At 38.4% G+C, this 22,733-nt stretch overlaps 1 protein-coding gene across 1 annotated transcript in view; it reads left to right on the top strand.

Moving 5' to 3' along the window:
- LOC136392012 (membrane cofactor protein-like) overlaps positions 1 to 22,733 on the top strand; it is a 56,915-nt gene that overhangs the window by 2,062 nt on the left and 32,120 nt on the right. Inside the window, exons 2-5 of the mRNA XM_066364003.1 lie at positions 8,017 to 8,205; positions 8,834 to 8,936; positions 17,667 to 17,752; positions 19,343 to 19,537. Coding sequence (XP_066220100.1) covers positions 8,049 to 8,205; positions 8,834 to 8,936; positions 17,667 to 17,752; positions 19,343 to 19,537 — 541 coding nt within the window. The 5' untranslated portion in view covers positions 8,017 to 8,048. The remainder of the gene's footprint in view (positions 1 to 8,016; positions 8,206 to 8,833; positions 8,937 to 17,666; positions 17,753 to 19,342; positions 19,538 to 22,733) is intronic.

The following is a 22,733-nucleotide window of genomic DNA, read 5'->3' as shown; positions in this document are numbered from 1 at the left end:
TTAGAATGAAGATATTTTCTCTGTCTCCTCACACTTCTCTTTGCAAATGACCAACTTTGTGCCTTGGTATCAGCACTCATTTAAAACTATTAAGTGCCTTCCCCCCCAAAAAAAATAATAATAAATATAGTAGTCAGAAAATTCTAATCAAACAGAAAAACTAAAGCTACCCTGAGAAAAATGAAAAGAAAAACAAACTTTACAAAATTTATGGGAGACAGCAAAAGGAGTTATAAGAGAAAAGTTTATAGGTATACAGGCCTTTATTAATAAGCAGAAATGATACCATATAAACAATATAATTTAGATCTAAAGGAACTAGAAAAAGGGAAAAAACAAAACCCGAAGTAAGCAGAAGGAAGAAAATAAAGAAATAGAAAATAACTTTTTTAAAAAAAGAAAAGATCAGTGAAGCTAAAAGGTGGTTCCTTGAAAGGATAAATAATATTGACAAAATTCTAGCTTGAAACATAAAGTAAAAAGAGAGAAGACACAAATAAAAAAAAATCAGAAATAAAAAAAAGATATTGCCACTGACAACATTTAAATACAAAGCATCATTAAAAAATATATGAACAGGCCCTGGCCAGTTGGCTCAGCTGTAGAGCACCAGCCCAGCATGTAGAAGTCCGGGTGTGATTCCTGGTCAGGACACACAGGAGAAGCAACCATCTGCTTATCCATGCCTCCCCTTTCTCTCTCTCTCTCTCTTTCTCTCTCTTCCCTTCCTGCAACTATGGCTCAAATAAACAAGTTGGCCCCCGGGGCTGAGGATGGCTCCTTGGCCTCATCTCAGGTACTAGAATAGCTGGGTTGAGGAGCAATGGAGTAGGGTCCCAGATGGGCAGAACATCAGCCCCAGAAGGGGTTGCCAGGTAGATACCAGCCAGGGTGCATGTGGGAGTCTGTCTCTCCACCTCCCTGCCAAGAAAGAAAGAAAGAAGAAAGAAAGAAAGAAAGAAAAAAAGAAAGAAAGAAAGAAAGAAAGAAAGAAAGAAAGAAAGAAAGAAAGAAAGAAAGAAAGAAGAGGGAGGGAGGGGAGGGGAGGGGAGAGGAGGAGAAGAGAAAGAGGGAGGGAAGGAGGGAGGGAGGGAGGGAGGGAAGGAAGGAAGGAAGGAAAGAAGGAAGGAAGGAAGGAAGGAAGGAAGGAAGGAAGGAAGGAAGGAAGGAAGGAAGGAAGGAAGGAAGGAAGGAAGAAAGAGAAAGAAAGACTGACTATAGGAACAATGATATGTCAGCAAACTGGATAATCCAGAAAAATGAATAAATTTCTAGAAGCATACAAGCTTCGAAGGCTAAACTAGGAAAAAACAGAGAATCTGAACATACCAGTAACTTGCAATGAAACTCAAGTAATTTTTTTTTAATTAACAACAAAATGAAGCCCAGGGCCAATAGCCTCACAGGTGAACTCTACCAAATATTTAAAGATTTAGTACCTACTTTTTTGAAACTATTTCTGAACATTAAAGAGGAAGGAATATTTCCAAACTTATTTTATAAGGTTAGCATTAGTCTAATACCTAAACAAAACAAAGACACTACCATAAAAAGAATTACAGAACAATATCCCTGATGAAAATAGATATTATAATTCTCCACAAAATTCAACAAACCAAATTCAACATCTGTTAAAGGGATTACAGGGTGGGACAAAAGTAGCTCACAGTTGTTCATATGGAAAATAAAATAATACCATAATAATTAATACAAGAATAAACTCTAGTTTTATGTACTTATAACTGTGTACTTACTTGCCCCACCCTATATATATCATGATAAAATGGGATTTATACCAGGGATGCAGGGATGGTTCAACATCCACAACAATCAATGTGATTCATTACATCATTAAAACCAATGATAAAAATCATAATTATCTCAATAGATGCAGAAAAAGCAGTTGACAGAATTTAACATCTATTTATGACAAAAACACTCAACGAAATGGTATAGTAGGAACTTACCTTAACTTTATCAAGCCATATATAACAAGCACACAGCTAATATGTTCAAAAAAAGTTTTCAAGAATAAGAAAAGAATGCCTACTCTCACCACTTTTATTCAAAATAGTATCAAAATTCTGAGCTACAGCAATCAAAGAAGAAAAAGAAATAAAAAGCATCCAAATTGTAAAGAAAAAAGTAAAACTGTAGGCATTTTGTAATGAAATGATACTATATATAGAAAATCCTAAAGAATCCACCAAAAATTTTATGGAATTAATGAAGAAATTTAGTAAAGTAGCAGGATACAAAATTAATGTACTAAAGGTACTGAAGCTGGTCAAGTTCCTATACATGAATAAGAAAAAATAAGGAGGAGAAATAAATAAAACAATCTCATTTACAATTGCAAGGAAAAAATTTTAAAGAACAGAATAAATTTAATTAAAGGGAATAAAGACATGTACTTTAAAACTATAGATATTGAATAAGACACACATAAATGGAAGGATATACTATGCTCATGTATTGGAAAGATTAATATTATGAAAACGACCATGCTAAACAAAGCAATCTACATCTGCAATATAATCCTTTTTAAAATATCAATGTCCTTTCTCTTTTGTAGGTCTATATAAATTTTAGGATTATTATTTTGTTCCATAACAAATAATAATCCTAAAATTGATATAGAACCACAAAAGACACCAAATAGCCAAAGCAACCTTGAGAAAGAAGAATAAAGATGGAGGTATCACACTCCCTGGTTTAAAACTGTACTACAAAGCAGTAATCATCATAACAGTATGGTATAGGCACAAAAACAGACCCAGAAATCAATGGAATAGAATAGAAAACCCAGAATAAACCCTTGCTTATATGATCAACTAAGCTACAAAAAAAGAGGCAAGAATATACAATGGAGAAATGACAATCTCTTCAATAGTGTTGGGGAAAACGGACCACTCTCTTACAACACATATGAAAATAAACTCAAAATGGATTAAAGATATAAATGTAAGGCCTGAAACCTTAGAAATCCTAGAAAAAACATAAGTAGCAAAGTGTTTGACATATCTCTTAGTAATGATGTTTTGGATATGTCTCCTCAGACAAGAAGAGCAAAAGCAAAAATAAGCAAATGGGTCTTTATCAATTGAAAATGTACTACATGGCAAAGGACATCGTCAAAAAATGAAAAGACAACCTACAGTATGGAAGAATATACTTCCATATATATACAATGTGTCCGTAAAGTCATGGTGCACTTTTGACCGGTCACAGGAAAGCAAGAAAAGACAATGGAAATGTGAAATCTGCACCAAATAAAAGGAAAACCCTCCCAGTTTCTGTAGGATGATATGGCAGCATGTGCGAATGTGCGGATGATGACGTAACACCGTGTATACAGTGGAGCAGCCCATGGCCATGCCAGTTGAGATGTGGATGGTACAGAGGAAAGTTCACTGTGTTCTGTGGCTCGCTAAATTCGAATCCGTGACCAATGTGCAACGTGAATATCGTGAATATCGGCTCATTTATAATGATGCACCACCACATAGGAATAACATAACTTGGTGGGATAAGCAGTTGAAGGAAACTAGCAGTTTGGGGTGGAGAAACCCCGTTCTGGTAGGCCATCAGTCAGTGACGAGTCTGTAGAGGCTATACAGGATAGCTACCTAAGGAGCCCTAAAAAATCTGTATGTGAGCCCACATCAAACTGCACTGAATAGGTATGAAACTGGGAGAGTATTCCTTTTATTTGGTGCAGATTTCACATTTCTATCGTCTTTTGTTGCTTTCCTGTGACCGGTCAAAGTGCACCATGACCTTACGGACACACTGTGTATCAGATAAGGGATTGATAACCAAAACTATATGAGAAACTCATACATATCAATAACAAAATTAATAAACAACCAATCAGAAAATAGGCAGAAAATATGAAAGGCATTTCTCCAAGAAGGCACACTTATGGCCAACAGACATAGGAAAAGATGCTCAACATCACTAATCATCAAGAAAATGCAAATCAAAACAGCAGTGAGATACCACATCACACCAGTCAGGATGACTATATTTAAAAAGTCGGAAAATGATATACGGAGAAAATGGAGCCCTTGTGCTCTGTTGGTGGCACTGCAGATTGGTGCAGTCACTATAGAGAGCTGTATAGATATTCCTTAATAAAATAAAAACAGATCTACAGTATAACCCAGCAACTCCACTTCTGGGTAATCTAAAAGGTATATGCACATATTTGTTCCTTGCAGCATTACTTATAATAAGATATGAAAACAAAGTAGGTGTCCATCAGTAGAAAAATACATAAAAAATTGTGATATATATACAGAAAGTGGAATATTGTACTGTAATAAGAAAAACATTAAATCTTGTCATTTGCAGCAACATGGATGGACTTAGAGGGTGTCCTGCTAAATTAAGTAAGATAGAGAAAGACAAATATGATATGATTTCACTTATTGTGGACTCTAAAAAAGCAAAACAACCTGACCTGTGGTGGCACAGTGGGTAAGCATCGGCTGCAATGCTGAGGTCACCAACTTGCCTGGTCCTGGGACATATGAGAAGCAACTACTACAGGTTGATGCTTACCATTCCTTCCAACCCCTTTTTCTTTGTCTCTCTCTCCTCTACCCAAACTCAATCAATAAAAAAATTAAAAATAAATAAAAAAAAACCTCATAGAAACAGTGAATAAAGAAGTGGTTGCCAGAAAGAGGCAGATGAAAAAGTGAAGAGAAATATAGTCAATAATATTGTGATAAGTTTTCACAGTGACAGATTATTCCTGGAATTAGTGGGATGATCTCATTGTAAGGGATAAAACTGTCTAATTACTATATTGTATACCTGAAAATAAAATAATCAATGGAATATTATATACTATTATACTTAAATTGAAAAACATAAAATTGGAAAACCTAGGTAGTCACTAGAAAGGAAATTAAAACAGTAATTAAAATCTGCGCCTTAAACAAAAGTACAGGCCCAGATGGCTTTACTGGTCAATTCTGCCAAGCATTCAAAGGAATATAATACCAATTAAAAAATAGAAGAGGAGGCAATACTTACAAACTCATTTTATGAAACCAAATTTATCCTAATAACAAAACCAGGCAAGGACAACACACCAAAAATTTTACAGGCCAATATCTCTGATAACATCATTGGAAAAATCCTAGACAAAATACTAACAAATCTAATACAGCTATTCATGAAAAGGATCATATATATCATGATCAAGTGGGGTTCATTCCAAGATGGACAGATGATTCTACCTTCATAAATTAATCAATGTGATGTACCACATTAACAAAATAAAAGATAAAAACTATATGATCATTACCAGATGAAGGTATTTGACAAGATAAAACATCTATTTATGACGAAAGCACAACAGAGAAGCAAAGTATCTTAACATGATAAAGGCACTATATGACAACTGTTCAGCTAATGTTATACTCACTGGTGAAAAACTGAAAGCTTTCATTCTCAGATCAAGACAAGACAAGGAAGCCCACTCTCACCACTGTTATTCAACATAGTACTGAAGTCCTCACCAGAAAAATTAGACAAGCAACTGAACTAAATGGCATCCAAATTGGGATTGAAGGAGTTAAACTGTCATTATTTCCATATATCAAAATTCTGTATATAGAAAACCTTAAAGACTCCATCAAAAGACTATTAGGAGCCTGACCACGCAGTGGTGCAGTGGATAGAACATCATCAGCCTAGGACACAGAGGACCCAGGTTAGAAACCCTGAGGTCACTGGCTTGAGTGTGGGCTCACCAGCTTGAACACAGGGTCGCTGGCTGGATCATAGAATCACAGACATGAACTCATGGCCGCTGACTTGAGTTCAAAGATTTCTGGCTTGAAGCCCAAGGTCACTGGCTTGAGCCCAAGGTGGCTGGTTTGAGCAAGGGTTTGCAGGCTCAGCTGGAGCCCCCCACTCAAGGCACATATGAGAACGCAATCAATAAACAACTAAGGTGCTGCAACAAAGAACTGATGCTTCTCATCTCTCCCCTTCCTGTCTGTCCCTATCCATTCCTCTGTCTCTCTCTCTCGCTAAGAAAAAACAACAACAGATAACTGGATAAATAAGAGGTGGTGCATGTATGCTATGGAATTCTAGGTGTTCATAAAAAGATTAAATATTACTATGTTCAAAGAAGTGAATAGACATTGAGAGGATTGTTTTAAGTAAGTCAGCTCAAAAAGGATAAAAACTGTATGATTTCACTCATATGTTGGATATTTTAAAAAAGCAACAAATGAACAAATAAAACAAATAAATAAAAACATCACAGTTACAGACAATAGAATGGTGGTTACCATAATGGAAGTGTTGTGGGGGAAGCATGATGAGGTTTAATCGAGGTGGGGGAGGAGACTAAATTTCACCGTAGAGTGCACAGATGTCCTATTACAATGGTGTACACCTGAAATTTATATAATGTTATTAACTAATGTTATTCCAATAAATTTAATTTTAAGAGTCACAGGATTTTTGCTATTTCATAGATATATATATATATATATATATATATATATATATATATATATGCTTAACATCAATCTGATATAAAAGCAATCCAGAGAGTAAAAAAAGAAAGGTTTCTCAGGGGTCAAAATAGATCCATCTCCTTTCTCTTTAGGACTTACCCTTCTAGGTGAGGCCTCTGCATTCTTCTAGCCCTTTAGGACTTAACTTTATCAAATTAGTTAGATTTTCAAGCCCACAGATAATTTAAAGGAAGAGAATTGCTGAAGTAGAAAAGACGCTATTCTGGATAGAAAAAAAACACCCCAAAAAATCCCGAAATAAAAAATTCTGGGCCCTGGCCGGTTGGCTCAGCAGTAGAGCATCGGCCTGGCGTGCGGGGGACCCGGGTTCGATTCCCGGCCAGGGCACATAGGAGAAGCGCCCATTTGCTTCTCCATCCCCCCCTCCTTCCTCTCTGTCTCTCTCTTCCCCTCCCACAGCCAGGGCTCCATTGGAGCAAAGATGGCCCGGGCGCTGGGGATGGCTCCTTGGCCTCTGCCCCAGGGGCTAGAGTGGCTCTGGTCGCTGCAGAGCGACACCCCGGACGGGCAGAGCATTGCCCCCTGGTGGGCAGAGCATCGCCACTAGTGGGCGTGCCGGGTGGATGCCGGTCGGGCGCATGCGGGAGTCTGTCTGTCTGTCCCCGTTTCCAGCTTCAGAAAAATACAAAAAAAAAAAAAATTTTAATTCTGGTAGCATAGCAATGTAGCAGTACAGCCCAAATAGCTACCTCAGGGAAATTTTGAGGCCAAGCATTATTCACTGATTCATGAAGAAAGAATTAATTATATTTAAAATAACATCAAAGTTACAAAATTTTATACTTATTTAGCATCTACTCACTTATAAAATACTCTGTTCACTGATATGAAATATGGCATGAAGTCTTGTGTTTTGAAATAGTCTAGTTTATATTTATTTTGCTCTATGAAATCCACACTGCTTATTTAATAGTTACACTTACCACAGCATTTCTTGAGCACCCACTGGGTAGAGAGTGTACTCGGAAAAGAAGACACAGGATCCCTGACCTCCAGGTCTTGCCTTCCAAACAAAGACTGAGACTGAAGTAACAAGGCAACATCAGCGTCATCATCAGTTTGCATTTCAGACTGTGGGAGAGTAATCTGACCAAGGACTATATACTGTAGAAGTCTTTCTAGGGGAGAGGTAAGAGTGAAATGAATTTTAAAAAAATAGGGAAGGAAGCATACCTTTAAATATATTTTAAAGCCAAAAATATTGCAGCTGCATCTTTAATTTACGGTTTAATGAATATTTAAATTATTCCCCAAGAAATGAAAGCTGATAGAATGGATGAAAAACAAGCATGGCTCATTGTACGGTAAAAGCATGGAACAATCAATTAAAATCTTCCCAAGGACTTTTGCATATATTCTGTACTACCTGCCTGCTGTCAGTCCACAATCCATGGCTGTTGAAAAGAGAAAATATTTTATTTTTATGTTCTTATTCTGTTCTGTCCAGATACCTGTGATGATCCACCGAGATTCCAGTCTATGATGCTCAAAGGTCCTCCTCAAACCGTTTATCAACCTGGGGACAGAGTAGAATATGAGTGTCGCCTAGGATACAAGCCTATCATCCCTCTTCTCTCCACCACTGCTGTTTGTCAGGCTGATAACACGTGGACACCCCTCCAGGAGGCCTGTACAAGTAAGCACACAAAACTTCTTACTGTTATTGCTCTAGAGATTTTCTCACATTTAGGATGCATTTTCCACTACTGCAATGGTGGCTTTCTTGTGTGACTCTAGATTTTAGTTAGCAATGTATTTTTTTAGACTTTGAAAAAGTCCAGGAAATTTGTTATTTGGCTATTAATCTCTGGGGAAATGTGACTCTTAAGTTAAGCCATTTGCAACAACATGGATAGATCTTGAGAATATCTTGCTAAGCAAAATAAGTCAGTCAGGAAAAGCTAACAACCGTATGATTCCACTCATATGTGGGACATAAAACTGAAACTCATAGACTCAGACACAGTAGGGTGGTTACCAGAGGGAAGAGGGGGTGGGGAGGGCAGTAAAGTGTACCCTATAGTGATAGAGAATGATATGACTTTGGGTGGTAGGCACAAAATACAATATACAGATCATGTATCATAGAAATGTACACTTGAAACCTATTAACCTTATTAACCAATGTTATCTTTAAAAAATTTAATAAAAATAAGAAGGAAAATATTTCCATGAATTTAATATGTCAATGTAAAATTTTGATTTTGATTTAAGTCTGTTGTGACATTGGTATAAAACAACAAATTTGGAATTTTTATTTTAAGGAAAGCGATGTTCCCAGCTAGGAGATCCCGCGAATGGTCAAGTAGTCTATGTAAATGGAAATTTTGAGTTTGGTTCACAGGCTCACTATGAATGTAATGAAGGGTAAGTAGTTGCTCCTTAGAGAAATAGGTAAATATTACTAATTCCATGTTTGGCTTGCTTCTCTTCTTCAGTGTTCCCATAATGTTGTTTTCATCTTGCTTTCTGGGTGACCGTTGTACTCACAGCCAAGCAACTCTTGGGATTTTTTATGAAGACTGAAAAAATGTGTAATGAAAAGAAAGAAATTTCAATTGAAGGAAAACAAAATTGTATAGTACTTATCATAAATAATAATAAGTCTATACTAGGCATTAAAAATGTATTAATTGTGTAGTATTCCTAAATTAAATTATAGCAGGCCAGAAGGTGGGAAGAAGGGGCAGGAGTTTATCAGTTAACAGAGTGAAGTCTTAGTGGAAAACTGTCCCCTTTCCTGAGCGTATGTGAAAAATGTGAATCAACTTCCAGAGCTATTTCAGAAGAGTGTTAGTATAAGAGCTAGTACAGCTCTTATTCAAAAAGGGACAGCTGGCCACCAGGTTTCAGTGTATCCTGCTTACACATGACCCTCTCAGACTGTTACCAGCAAACCATCAGAAAACAGCAAACACTTCTTCCTGCATATTAGGAACCTCTCCCCAAACTAGCCCCATGTATTCTTCTCCATCCCCATTTATAGACAGTGAAAATTCCTCCAAATAACTTATATCTTTCTCTGCAAAAATATAAGAGAACCCCATCAAACCCCGGATGTTGGAAATGTTTGCCTTCTCCGTCTATCCCTGCGGCTGATGTTTCGACTGCATGTCCCAGGACCTGCTTCTTTTTCTGGCTAGCATATGGCTAGTCAATAAACCTGTTCTTATAGGAATGCTTCTGGCTGAGAAGGGTTTTACTTAACAACTTTATCCTATTGTGGTCAGATAACAGACTTTGCATGATAGCTATCTTTTTAAAACCTATTGATTAGTTAATATTAATTTGTGTTTTAAGGTATGCTCTTTCCTGGAAAATGACCCATGTGCACATGAGGTGAACATGTATTCTGTTATATGGTGCTCAACTATGTCTGTGAGGTCTAGTCGATTGTGTTGTTGAAGTCCTCCTTTCCCTTACTTATTTTCAGTCTAGTTGTGCTATCCATTATTGTTGGTGAAATATTGAAACCTCCAAGTACTTTCGGAGAAATGCCTATTATGTAGAAATGTGTATTTCTCCCTTCAGTTCTGTCAGCTTTTGCTTCATGTATTTGGAAAGTCTGTCATATGTTTATATTTTGAAGGTCTTCGAATAATTCTTTATAATTATTATATCTTTTTGTAGTATTTAAAACTTATTAAAATATAATGTGCTCCTTGTCTCATAACCTTTTTGATTCAAAACCTATTTTGTCTGAATTAATATGGCCACCCTGCCCTCCTTAGGTCACAGTTTGCACAGAACATCTTTCTCATCCTCCCACTTTCAACTCACGCATGTCTCTGACTCTCAAGTGAGCCTCTTGTAGACGGCATCAGATCATTTGTCTTTATCTATTCTGCTCATCTCTGCCTTTGCTTGTAGAATTCAATCCATTTGAATTTACAGTAATTTCTGACAATGAGGAAGCTGTTTGTTTTCTTCCTGCCTAAGAGCTTATATGCCCTTCTTTTCCTGCATTCCTGTTTTCTTCTGTGTTACTTGGTTTTTATAATGAAATGTTGGGTTTCCTTTCTCATTTCCTTTTGTGTATATCCTGTAGTGATTTTGCCTGTGGTTACCATGGGGATTACATTTAACATCCTAGAGGTATAACACTACAATTTGAATTTATACCAGCTTAATTTCATTAAATTACAATAATGGGTTCTTATTCATTCCATCCCTACCCCTTTGGGTTGTTCATGTCATACTTTCCTCTACAATAATAATTGTAATGCTGGCTTCTATACTAATTATTTTTATTGTAAGATTAGTTTCTTAAGTCACATAGAAAATAAAAATGTACTTATAAACCATTGTTACAACAATACTAGCTTTAATAACTGCCCATGTTTGTACCTTCAGTGAGCTGTTGATCATACGGCATGAGATATTCTGTAGTGTCCTTTCATTCACCTGTTAGGAACCCTTGAACATTTTTGCAGATGAGGTTTAGTGGTAACAAATTCTCTTAACTTTTATTTCTGGGAAAGTATTACCATTTCTTTCCCTTTTAAAGCACCGTTTTTGCTGTTTACAGGATTTGAGGGTGACCATATTTTTCCTATCACTTTGAGTGTATTGGTTCAATGTCCTCTGGCTCCCGAGTTTCTGATGAGAAATGTACTGATCATCATACTTCAGATCCCTGTACATGATGATTCTCTTCTCTCTTGCACCTTTCAGAATTCTCTCTTCATCACTGGCTTTTGAAAGTTTGATCATTATGGGCCTTTCTGTGGGTCTTTTTGAGTTCATGTTGAGCTTTTTAAATATGTATATTCATGTCTTTTATCAAATTTCAGAAGTTTTCAGCCATCATTTTTTCAAAGACTCGGCTCCTTCTCTTGATGTTTTCCTTCTGGGATTCTCACAGTGCGTATATTTGTCTGCTTATTGGTATCCTAGAGACCCACAGGTCCCTTAGGTTTTATTCACTTCAATCTTTTTTATTTCTCTTCCTCAAGCTAAGAGATTTCCATTGGCAACTTCAAGTTTACTGATTTTTTCATCTTCCTGCTCATAACTCCTTTAATTCCTCTAATGTATTTTTCATTTTATTTGTACTCCTGAATTTGGGGAGGGGGCATTTTTATCGTTTCTACCTCCTAATTCATATTTCCTTTTTGTTCACACATTGTTTTCTTTACTTTCTACATTTTTTTCCTTTAGGTCTTTGAGCATCTTTAACACAGTTACTTCTTTTTTGCAAGGTTTATTTTTTATATTTTTGTTTTCATTGAGTTATTGGGATGATACTGGTTAACAAAATTATATAGGTTTCAGGTGCATAATTGTCCACCTCATGTATACACTATATTTTGTGTTTACCACCCCAAGTCAAGTCTTTGTCCATCACCCTTTAGCACCCCTAAAACCTCCATCACCCCACTCACCTGGCAATCACTAAATATTATTGAGGTCACAGGGCTATGGAGCTCTCACAGGAGCTCCTGTGCATACAATGGTGTAAGCTGTGGAAAAAACTCTTTTTAACTTCTTCTCAGTCAGAAATTGTTAGTATGATCGCACTTCTTCTGCTGTCATTGACATCAGAGAGGTACAGGTAAGCATAGCTCTTGATAACACAGAAGGTCCAGACCTGGAAAATGGATCTGGTATTATTGTGGAATCCCAAAGAAACCACAAAGAGAACCAGATAGAAGCAGACATAACCTTTATTACTTACATACAGGGTGGGTTGCTGTTTAAATAACTCAGCTCTGGGCGGCTACTCCAACAAAACTTTTTATTTACGTGCGTGCAAGCACTTAAGCAGGGCATAGGGAGATAGGTATGCACCTTTTGTTTTGTCCCTCCTTGATACATATCTGGTGGTTCAGTTCCACTGTTCTTAGAAAAACCTTAGTTGCCTTTTTACTACATTTGACCTTGTGGCCCTAGGTCAAGATCCATGTCCACTGCACCATGTGTCTGGGGAGGGGAGAAGAGCTATTTCCAGCAGTATCCCTATTACTTTTAGTATTTCATCTGGTGGTGGTGTGTTGCTGGGGATTGGCAGAGAAAAAGCTCACTGATGCCACCCACAGGTGAGGCTCCAAGTGCAGGGTGGACTATTTCTGGATAGTTTAGTCTGACAGAATGTGACAGTCCTCCAGAGTTTGCACACAAACGTCAAATATTTTTGGTCAGGAGGGGTGCGCTCCTTGTCTTGGATTTTGCCTTCACCTTCTCAATAGTATTACTGGGCTCAACCTTGAGAGTGATGGTCTTGTTTATCAGGGTACTCACAAATACCTGCGTCTCTGCAATAGCCACTCAGCTGCCTCATGAAGAGAAAGAGGGTTGTGGAACCTAAAACTGTAGATTTGTCACCAAGAGGGCCTGCAAAAGATGTGCATGCAGTTTCACTGCCTATTTTAAAGTCTTTGTCTAGTACGTGTCTCCTCAGGTTTTACTCAGTGTGGGTCAAATAAGTTTGCAAATATGATATATATGTTTGTTCGCTTATAGTTTGCATTGGGTGTGGGAGACAGGCTGTAAGCAGGCAGAGTCCTTATAGCCTAAGGCAGGCATGGCCAACAGTTTTTGCCCCCGGGCCAGATTAGAAAGAAAACTTTTTCACGGGCGGAATGAAATATTAAAATTAAAAAATGTTAAATACAAAAACAATTTGTTTAAGTAAACAAAATTTTATTATGTAATTTGTTTATGAATAAATGTGAGTGAAAAAATTTTTAATATACAATATTATTTTAATAAAAATATAATTACATACCATATAAATATCCAAACTGTATCACAATCAATCAAAACAATATTTAATTAATAGAATGAGCTTGAAGAGGTTATGTCGCAAATAAAACAATTATTTCATTTTACAAACAGCCTGGACACGTTTTCAGTTATCAACTGCAGCTGTTGTCTATGCTACAATGCCACTTGATTCAACACACTTGACCACAAAGATAACAAATTGTTTGACCTTGGGTAAGCATTGGTAAACTCTGCCTAAAAGGTTTCACATTGCTGCTAAACATCAAACAGTTCATATCGAGTACAGATGAGTACAGAAATTGTAAATCTTTATAATGGAATCTTTTTAAAAAATATAGAAGTATCACGAATCCATTCGACCAATTATTGGAAGTTAACCCTAGATTAGTCACACATGGAATTCTTTTCCGTGTATCACTATCTTCTTAAATATCTCAATTTCCAATAATCAAAGATGCTTCTGCTTCTGAGTAGCTGAGATTTTAAGGCAGCAGAGAATATTAAAAATTTAATTGTGGGACGCATAAACTCATTACACAGGCTGGATCTGGCCTGTGGGCTGTATGTTGGCCATGCCTGGCCTAAGGCTTAGTTATAAGACTAAGCCTTTCCCACCCTTTTAATACCAAGATCTTCTCATCACTAAACTTCTCCCCACACCCTTCCTTGACTGTTGCATGATGTGGGGTGGTGCACTCTTATGAGGAATCCCATTTATGCCTCAGATAAGTGGCTTTATATCAGAGACTTCCTTATTTGTATATTGGCTTAAAGGTTTAGATTTCTACACTATAAAATGGGGCAGACCGGGGGCTTGCTCTCTCTTCGGTTCCTGAAATTAGCATGGCATAGGAAAGGCAGCCAAGATGGTGTAGTGCTGAAGGAGAAGCCAGTTTGTGCAGTTTGTGCAGAGGGAAGGAGAAGGAGAACAGGTGAATAAGGCTGGTGAGGTAGAAACCTTTGATTCTAGAACACTCAGATGAGTCAATGGCTTTGGGAGCCCTGAATGGAAAGGGAAGTGTTTTCCCACTGTGTGTAATTCTCGCCCTCTGGGTGCGAACTAAGATTAAAGGTAATGGCCCACCAGTTCTTGGTTCCGTTGTTTCATTATCATCTGTCCGAATCAAATGCAAACCTGCATGGGCCAGGCAGCTGTGATGGTGGCCAAGGCTACTGGCTTTCCACTCAGGAATACTTTTTGTTGATTTATTTTTTCCTCTGAATGGTCATACTTTCCTATTTCTTTGTATGTCTTGTAATTTTGTGTTGAACTGGACATTTGAGTCTAATAATGGGGTAACTCTAGGCATCAGATTCTCACAGTTATCTAGAGTTTGTTGTTTTATGTTTTTGTTTTTTGATTGTTGAAAAGCATCTCTGTGCTGAGGATCAGCCTGACATTTAAACTGAGCATTGTTCTGGGTATGCACAATCACTCTAATTGTCCCCATATATGTAGTTTTATTTAAAATGTCCCAGTTTTGTTATTTTTAAGATTTTAAAATTTTTTATTTATTAATAGATTTGAGAGAGTGTGTGTGTGAGAGAGAGAAACATCAATTTGTGCATTCATTGGTTGATTCTTGTATATGCCCTGACCAGGATTGAAACTGCCACCTTGATATATGGGGATGATGCTGTTTTCTCTAACCCAGTGAACAACTTGGCCAGGGCCTAAATGTGCCAGTTTTCATGTCTGCCTCCTGAAAAGGGGAGAAAGTAAAAAATGAAGAAGGAAGCAATGGTCGCTGGATCTGAAAATCCCCTGGAAGGATGGGGCTGGCGACTTTGGGGGAGGTGTGACATGATGGCTTCCTGCCTCTCTGTCTGCTTCTCTGTGATCAGAAACAGCATTCCATTATAAGAGCACAGAACCCCAGAGGCGTGGTATTTTCAGTCCCGCTGAATCTCTCAGGCTGCTTATAAGCTGCACCAGGAACAGATGCACAACTTCCTGCTGTGGAATTGGGATGGGGAGTTGCCACTGTGCTAAGAGCTGAAATTGACCAATTTTACTGCAATTTACCTTTCCAAATCTTTTGTTGGAATTGAAAGCCTCGGACAGACTCCAGAGATTCAAAACAGTTCCATCAGGCAGATTCTAGCAGTGAAATTCTTGTCTAGTTTGGGAGACAAATTCTTAGTGCTTCCTACCCTGCCATCATCCAAGAATTCTTTGCTAATATATTACGATATAGAATCAATGAGTGGGCCTTGGGGGACAATTCAGCTGGAAGCACTTACAGGCGATTTCATGGACTATTTTTGAATTTGACCAAGGGAGGGTATCCCGTCAATAGTTATATAGAGAAAGCCTGCTAGGCATCTTGTGAAGTCCCAAAAGGTTAAGACATAGAACAGCAATTTTCAACCAGTGTGCCACCAGAATTTTAAAACATATAGTACCTGACCACTACTTACTTAGGAGCACTGATCTTTTTCCTTAGATTGTCAAATTAAAAACTGACAGCAACCAACAGAACAATAGCTGTCCAGTGTGAATGAATCAAAATTATATCTATTGTTTTTGTCAGATCGGCAAAATATATATTTTTTGGTGTGCCACAAAATTTTAGTAATTAGTTCATGTGTCCCATGTGAGGAAAAAGATTGAAAATTGCTGACATAGACTCAGAGGCAGAGTAAGGCCCCAGGCACCGAAGAAAATATTGGGCCCCTTAAAAAAAAGAGAGCCTGACCAGGCGGTGGCGCAGTAGATATAGCGTCGAACTGGGATGTGGAAGGACCCAGGTTCAAGACCCCGAGGTCACCAGCTTGAGTGCGGGCTCATCTGGCTCGAGCAAGGGGTCACTCGGTCTGTTGTAGCCCCGGCGGTCAAGGCACATATGAGAAATCAGTCAATAAATAACTAAGGAACCGAAATGAAGAATTGATGTTTCTCATCTCTCTCCCTTCCTATCTGTCTGTCCCTATCTGTCCCTCTCTCTGTTTCTGCCAAAAATAAAAAAATAAAATAAAATAAATTAAAAAAAGAGAGAGAGAGAAACAGAGAAAATAAAAATACATGTTAACCGGCCTTGGCCGGTTGGCTCAGTGGTAGAGCGTCAGCCTGGCGTGCAGGAGTCCCAGGTTCGATTCCCGGCCAGGGCACACAGGAGAAGCACCCATCTGCTTCTCCACTCCTCCCCCTCTCCTTCCTCTCTGTCTCTCTCTTCCCCTCCCGTAGCCAAGGCTCCATTGGAGCAAAAATTTTCCCGGGCACTGAGGATGGCTCTGTGACCTCTGCCTCAGGTGTTAGAATGGCTCTGATTGTGGCAGAGCAACGCCCCAGAGGGGCAGAGCATCGCCCCCTGGTGGGCATGCCGGGTGGATCCTGGTCGGGCGCATGCGGGAGCCTGTCTGACTGCCTCCCCATTTCCAACTTCAGAAAAATAGCAAAAAACAACAACAACAAAAAAAATACATGTTAACTATATTTTTAAATAAATAAAAATATTATGTACTATTAATGTTAAAATTGCATGTATAAAACCAAACTTGGTGTCATTAGAAAAAAGTGTAAAGTTGGGGTTTTGTGGGGCCCTTCAGAAGTCGGGGCCCAGAGCACACACTCAGTGCACCGGCCCTTAAATCTGCCTCTGCATAGACTTTTCTCAATGAAATTTTAGCCTTATTGAGAATCACAATATATACAGAGAGGTATCCAAGGAAAATAGTAAATGAGAAGTACCACAGAAATAGACTTATTTGTGATCATTATAAAGAGAGTCCTGAAGGAGGGGAGAGTTCTGGGAATTCCAATCATCAGAGATTTCATTGAGTAGCTATACCTTCCTGAGCTATACCTATGAAGACACTCTAATCTGAAGAATATTCATAACACCAAAAACTTGGCTCACACTCACTGTGTTCCAGATGCTAATTCACCTACTACTCAAAATAACCCACAATATGTACTATCATATCCTTTCCACAAGCAGGAATTTAAGAAAGACAAACACTAAAGGACTTGCTCAAGCTCAAAAAACCAGTCAATTTTGGAACTGGGACTCAAATCCGGTCAGGTAAGCTGTTGGGCCAGGTCTCCCTACTCAGTCATGTCCTGACTGAGCACAATGGCCTGAGCAAGGACATGAAGTACATGTGTGGTGAGACTCGGAGGTGGCGATCACCAGACTACCAGGCATGACAGATTTATTTAGATAATTTGCTCTAGTCCAATGTGTGTTCATGTAAAGAATATCTTTATTTCATCAAATAGCAGGTTTTGTTAGCACGCTCAATACATGTCACTTAAGAAACTTCTCCCTGAAGCTATTATAGTGCAGAAAAAGAACTGTATAAAAATGCCTATATTGTTATGTAGTCATATTAACTGATAAAAAAAATCAATAATCTTTTTTCATTTAGTTATTACTTACTTGGAAGAGATATCTTATATTGTGAACTTTCTGGAAGTGGTGTGGAATGGAGTGATTTTCCCCCACAGTGTGAAAGTAAGTGTATTCTCTCTTGAGAAAGTAGAGCAGCAGTTCTCAAATTTTTTGGCCTGCGGACCCCTTTAATGCTTTAAACAGAACAGAGACCCACAGGGCTTTTCTGCAGGTAGGTTACTGCTATTGATATGCTTTACAGTGGTCCCTCATCTGTTGCAGGGGTTAGGTTCCAGAACCCCCCACAATAGGCGAAAATCCATGAAGTAGTGACCTTATATTTACTTTATCATTTATATATAATTTAACGCTTTGTAAACCTTCCCACACTATTATAAACTTTTCCTGTATTGTTTTTAACCTTTCTCACACTTATTTTGCTTATTTAACCACAAAAATAATTAAAGTAATAAGTATATTAAAATCCCTATATACTACAAAATCTCATGATATAGCAAAACATCTGCGATATAAAATTAGATACATACAATTTAAAAATTTGCAATACAGTGAGACCACAAACAGTGAACTGTGATATGGTGAGGGACAACTGTATATTGAAGTCAAAACAGATAATCCCTGGCCAGTTGACTCAGTGGAAGAGCATCGCTCCAACATATAGATGTTTCAGGTTCGATTCCCAGTAAGGGCACACAAGAGAAACAACAATCTGTTTCTCCCTCCCTCTCCTTCCACTCTCTCTGTCAGTCTCTCTTACTGTCCTGCCACCATGGCTCTATTGGTTCAAGCACATCAACCCGGTCACTGAGGATGGCTCCCTTGAGCCTCCGCCTCAGGTGCTAAAAGTAATTTGGTTATGAGCATGGTCCCAGATGGGCAGAGCACCAGCCCCAGGTGGGGTTGACTGCAGGAATCTATCTCTCTATTTCCCCTTCTCTCACTTGGAAAAGAAGAAAATAAATAAATAAATAATATAATATAATATAAATTAAAACAGAGAACTTTTAAAATAATTACTTATTAATTAATTTGTAAGAAAAGTGAGCTCAATATATAGTAACAAATGCAACATAGTTATTTATAAAATCAAAAATTTCCAAAACAGTGAGAATAGTATTATTGCTTTACATTGTTTTCTAATCTCTTCAGTATCTGGCTTAAAGGAAGGCTTCTGATTCATTGTGTTGCTTTATCAAGCAATCTGGAAAATTTCACTGTATGCTCTTAAGGATGACAGTGAAAAATGACAATAAATCTTGATATACCTGTGAACCATTGACTTAAAAATAGATATATTTATAATCTATAAAACATTTCTCAACTAGCACTGAGTTTTCCTTAATCATAAGTGTATTTCTTCATTAAATTTTCACCCCGTGTTATGATTAGAACAAAACTTAAAATGGCCTTGCCAATAAATACAGATATTTTATATGGATATCTCTTATAGGTATTTAAGAAAATGAGTATATTCTAAAACTTCATTTTTCTATTAATGTTTTGAATTGGGATAATATATTTTCTCAAAGAAACTTTCTTCTTACTGGATATTGGATTCACAACTAGACTTGAAGTCATATGTTAATAAATTGATTGAAGTCAGTTCACAGAACTTTACTAACATAGTCTTAAGGTTTCACCTTTTTTTTTTTTTTTTTTGCCTTTTCTGTCCTCTCCTTTTTTGTTTTTAAGAAATTTTATGTAAACCACCTGGAAAAATTCCAAATGGCTATACCAATAACCAAAAGGATACATATGAATATAATGAAGTAGTAACTTACAGTTGTAATCCTTCAAATGGACCAGATGAATATTCACTTGTTGGAGAGAGAACATTGATTTGTTCTGGGCAGGACAAATGGAGCAGTGACCCTCCTGAGTGTAAAGGTAATAAAATTTCAATTTATTTCCTTCTTTTTGTAAATAGATTACAACATTACAAACTTTTACCAACTTTTGAATACTTTGGCCAACCAGTTAAAAAGAAAAGAAAACAGTCATATGTGCTTGTTTCTCCTATTAAATTGTTTTCTATTTTAATTGTTTATGTGCCACACAGAATCAAAAATAATTCTAGTTGTAGTTTCCCACTCTTCACCCCACATGTTCTTGACATTTTTGTTTATACATTATTAATTACTATGTATATGTATGAATTAAAATTTTTGACTTGAGCCCTGGCCGTTTGGCTCAGTGGTAGAGTATCAGTGTGGAAATCCTAGGTTTGATTCCCAGCCAGGGCACACAGGAGAATTAACCACCTGCTTCTCCACCCCTCCCCCTTCCCTTTCTCTCTTTCTTTTTTTCTCTCTCTCTCTTCCCCTCCCACAGCCATGCCTCAAATGGTTCCAGAAATTTGGCTCCAGGCACTGAGTATGGCTCCATGGCCTCGCCTCAGGCATTAAAATAGCTCCATTCAGAGCAAAGGATCAGCAGTCCCAAATGGGCAGAGCATCGCCCCCTAGTGGGCCTGCCAAGTTGGATCCCAATCAGGCATATGCGGGAGTTATCTCTCTGCCTCCCTGCTTCTCACTTTTAAAAAATACAAAAAAAACAAAAAACAAAAAACAACACCACGATTTTTAAATTAAAAATTAATAAATTTGGGATGTTAAAAACTTAAAGCTTCTGCTATCAAAAAATATTGCTGCCTGACCAGGTGGTGGCGCAGTGGATAGAGGATCAACCTGGGATGCTGAGGACTCAGGTTCGAAACCCTGAGGTCGCCAGCTTGATTGCAGGCTCACTAGCTTGAGGACAGGTCTTCAGCTTCAGCATGGGATCATAGAAGTGACCCCATGGTTACTGACTGGAGCCCCAAGGTCACTGGCTTGAGCCCGAGGTTGCTGACTTTATCAAGAAATCACTGGCTCAGCCTGACCAGGCGGTGGCGCAGTGGATGGAGCATTGGACTGGGATGCGGAGGACCCAGGTTTAAGACCCCAAGGTCGCCAGCTTGAGCACAGGCTCATCTGGTTTGAGCAAAGCGCACCACCTTGGACCCAAGGTCGCTGGCTCGAGCAAGGGGTTACTCAGTCTGCTGTAGCCCCACGGTCAAGGCACATATGAGAGAGCAATCAATGAACAACTAAGATATCGCAACAAAAAACTGATGATTGATGCTTCTCATCTCTCTCCATTCCTGTCTGTCTGTCCCTATCTATCCCTCTCTCTGACTCTCTCTCTGTCTCTGTAAAAAAGAAAAAAAGAAATCACTGGCTCAGCAGAAATCCCTCAGTCAAGGCACATATGAGAAAGCAATCAATGAACAATTAAAGTGTTTCAACAAGTTGATATTTCTCATCTCTCTCCCTTCCTGTCTGTCTGTCCTTGCCTTTCTTTCTTTCTCTTTCTTTCTTTAAAAAAAAGCAATATATCAATATATACATATATATTAAATAATATATATAAGTATATATATATATATATTTTTTATATATACAATTTTTTTTAGTGAGCCAAAGACTGGAAAAACATATTTCCAAAGCACATATCTGATAATGGACTTTATCTAAGATATATAAAGGAATCTCAAAACACAATAAGAAAAAAAAATTTTTTTAATGAGCAAAAGATTTGAATAGACCTATTTTATCAAAGTTCATATATGGATGGCAAAAAAGTACATGAAAAGTTGTTCAATATGATAAATAAGTACAGAAATATAATTTAAAACCCAATGAGGCACCATTATACACCTACTAGAAAGGCTGGAAATAAAAACAAGAACAAAAAACCTAACAATACCATATACTAGCAAGGATAGGGAGCAGTGTGAACTCTAATACATTGCTGTTAAGAATGCAAAGTGGTATGTCCGTATTGGAACGCCTTTTGGCAACTTCATTTTTATTTATTTTTTCTTAGGTGAGAGGCAGGGAGGCAGAGAAACAGACTCTTGCATGCACCCTGACTGGGATCCACCCAGCGATTCCCCTATGGGGCAATGCTCTGCCCATCTGAGGCCATTGCTCTGTTGCTCAGCACCCAAGCTATTTTAGCACCTGAAGTGAGGTCATGGAGCCATCCTCAGCACCCAGGGCCCACTTGCTTAAATGAGCCATGGCTGCGGGAAGCAGAAAAGGCAAGAGAGAGAGAATGGGGGGAAGAAGCAGATGGTCACTTCTCCTATGTGCCCTGACTGGGAATCAAACCCAGGACATCCACACGCCAGGCCAACATTTTACCACTGAGCCAACCAGCCAGGGCCGGCAATATCTTAAAAAGTTAAATGCAGGCCCTGGCTCTCAGTGGTAGAGCGTCGACCTGGCGCATAGAGGTCCCAGGTTCGATTCCCGGCCAGGGCACACAGGAGAAGCGCCCATTTGCTTCTCCACCCCCACCCCCTCCTTCCTCTCTGTCTCTCTTCCCCTCCCGCACCCGAGGCTCCATTGGAGCAAAGATGGCCTGGGCACTGGGGATGGCTCCTTGGCCTCTGCCCCAGGCACTAGAGTGGCTCTGGTCGCGGCAGAGCGACGCCCCGGAGGGGCAGAGCATTGCCCCCTGGTGGGCAGAGTGTCGCCCCCTGGTGGGCGTGCCAGGTAGATCCCGGTCGGGCGCATGCGAGAGTCTGTCTGACTGTCTCTCCCCGTTTCTAGCTTCAGAAAAATACAAAAAAAAAAAAAGTTAAATGTATACTTTCCAGATAACTCAGCAGTCCAAGTAAATTATATAAAATATGTTCACATAGAAACTTAAACGAGAATATTCATAGCAACCTTACTTATAATCATTCCACATTGGAAACATCCACATATTTTTCTGATGGTGAATGGCTGAACAAGCATAGTACATCCATATAATGGAATAACACTCCTCAAGAAGAAGAAATAAGCTTCTAATCCACACAACAGAAATAAATATCAAATGCATTATGCTAAGTGAAATAAGCCATACTCAGAGGCTGTGATCCCATTCTGACACTCTGGAGAAAAGTACTTAGAAATACAAAACAGATCAATGGTTGGCTGTTTGGGGAAGGTGGCTGGAGGTGACTGTGGGGAGGATTGATTACAAAGTGTCAAGAAGAAATGTTGGAGGATAATGAAACACTTCTATGTTTACTGTGATGGTAATTAAATGA

This window comes from Saccopteryx leptura, chromosome 2 (assembly GCF_036850995.1).
Source record: "Saccopteryx leptura isolate mSacLep1 chromosome 2, mSacLep1_pri_phased_curated, whole genome shotgun sequence".
Taxonomy (NCBI): Eukaryota; Metazoa; Chordata; class Mammalia; order Chiroptera; family Emballonuridae; genus Saccopteryx; species Saccopteryx leptura.
The sequence above is the reverse complement of the archived record's forward strand: the minus strand, read 5'-3'. Positions and strand labels throughout refer to the sequence as shown.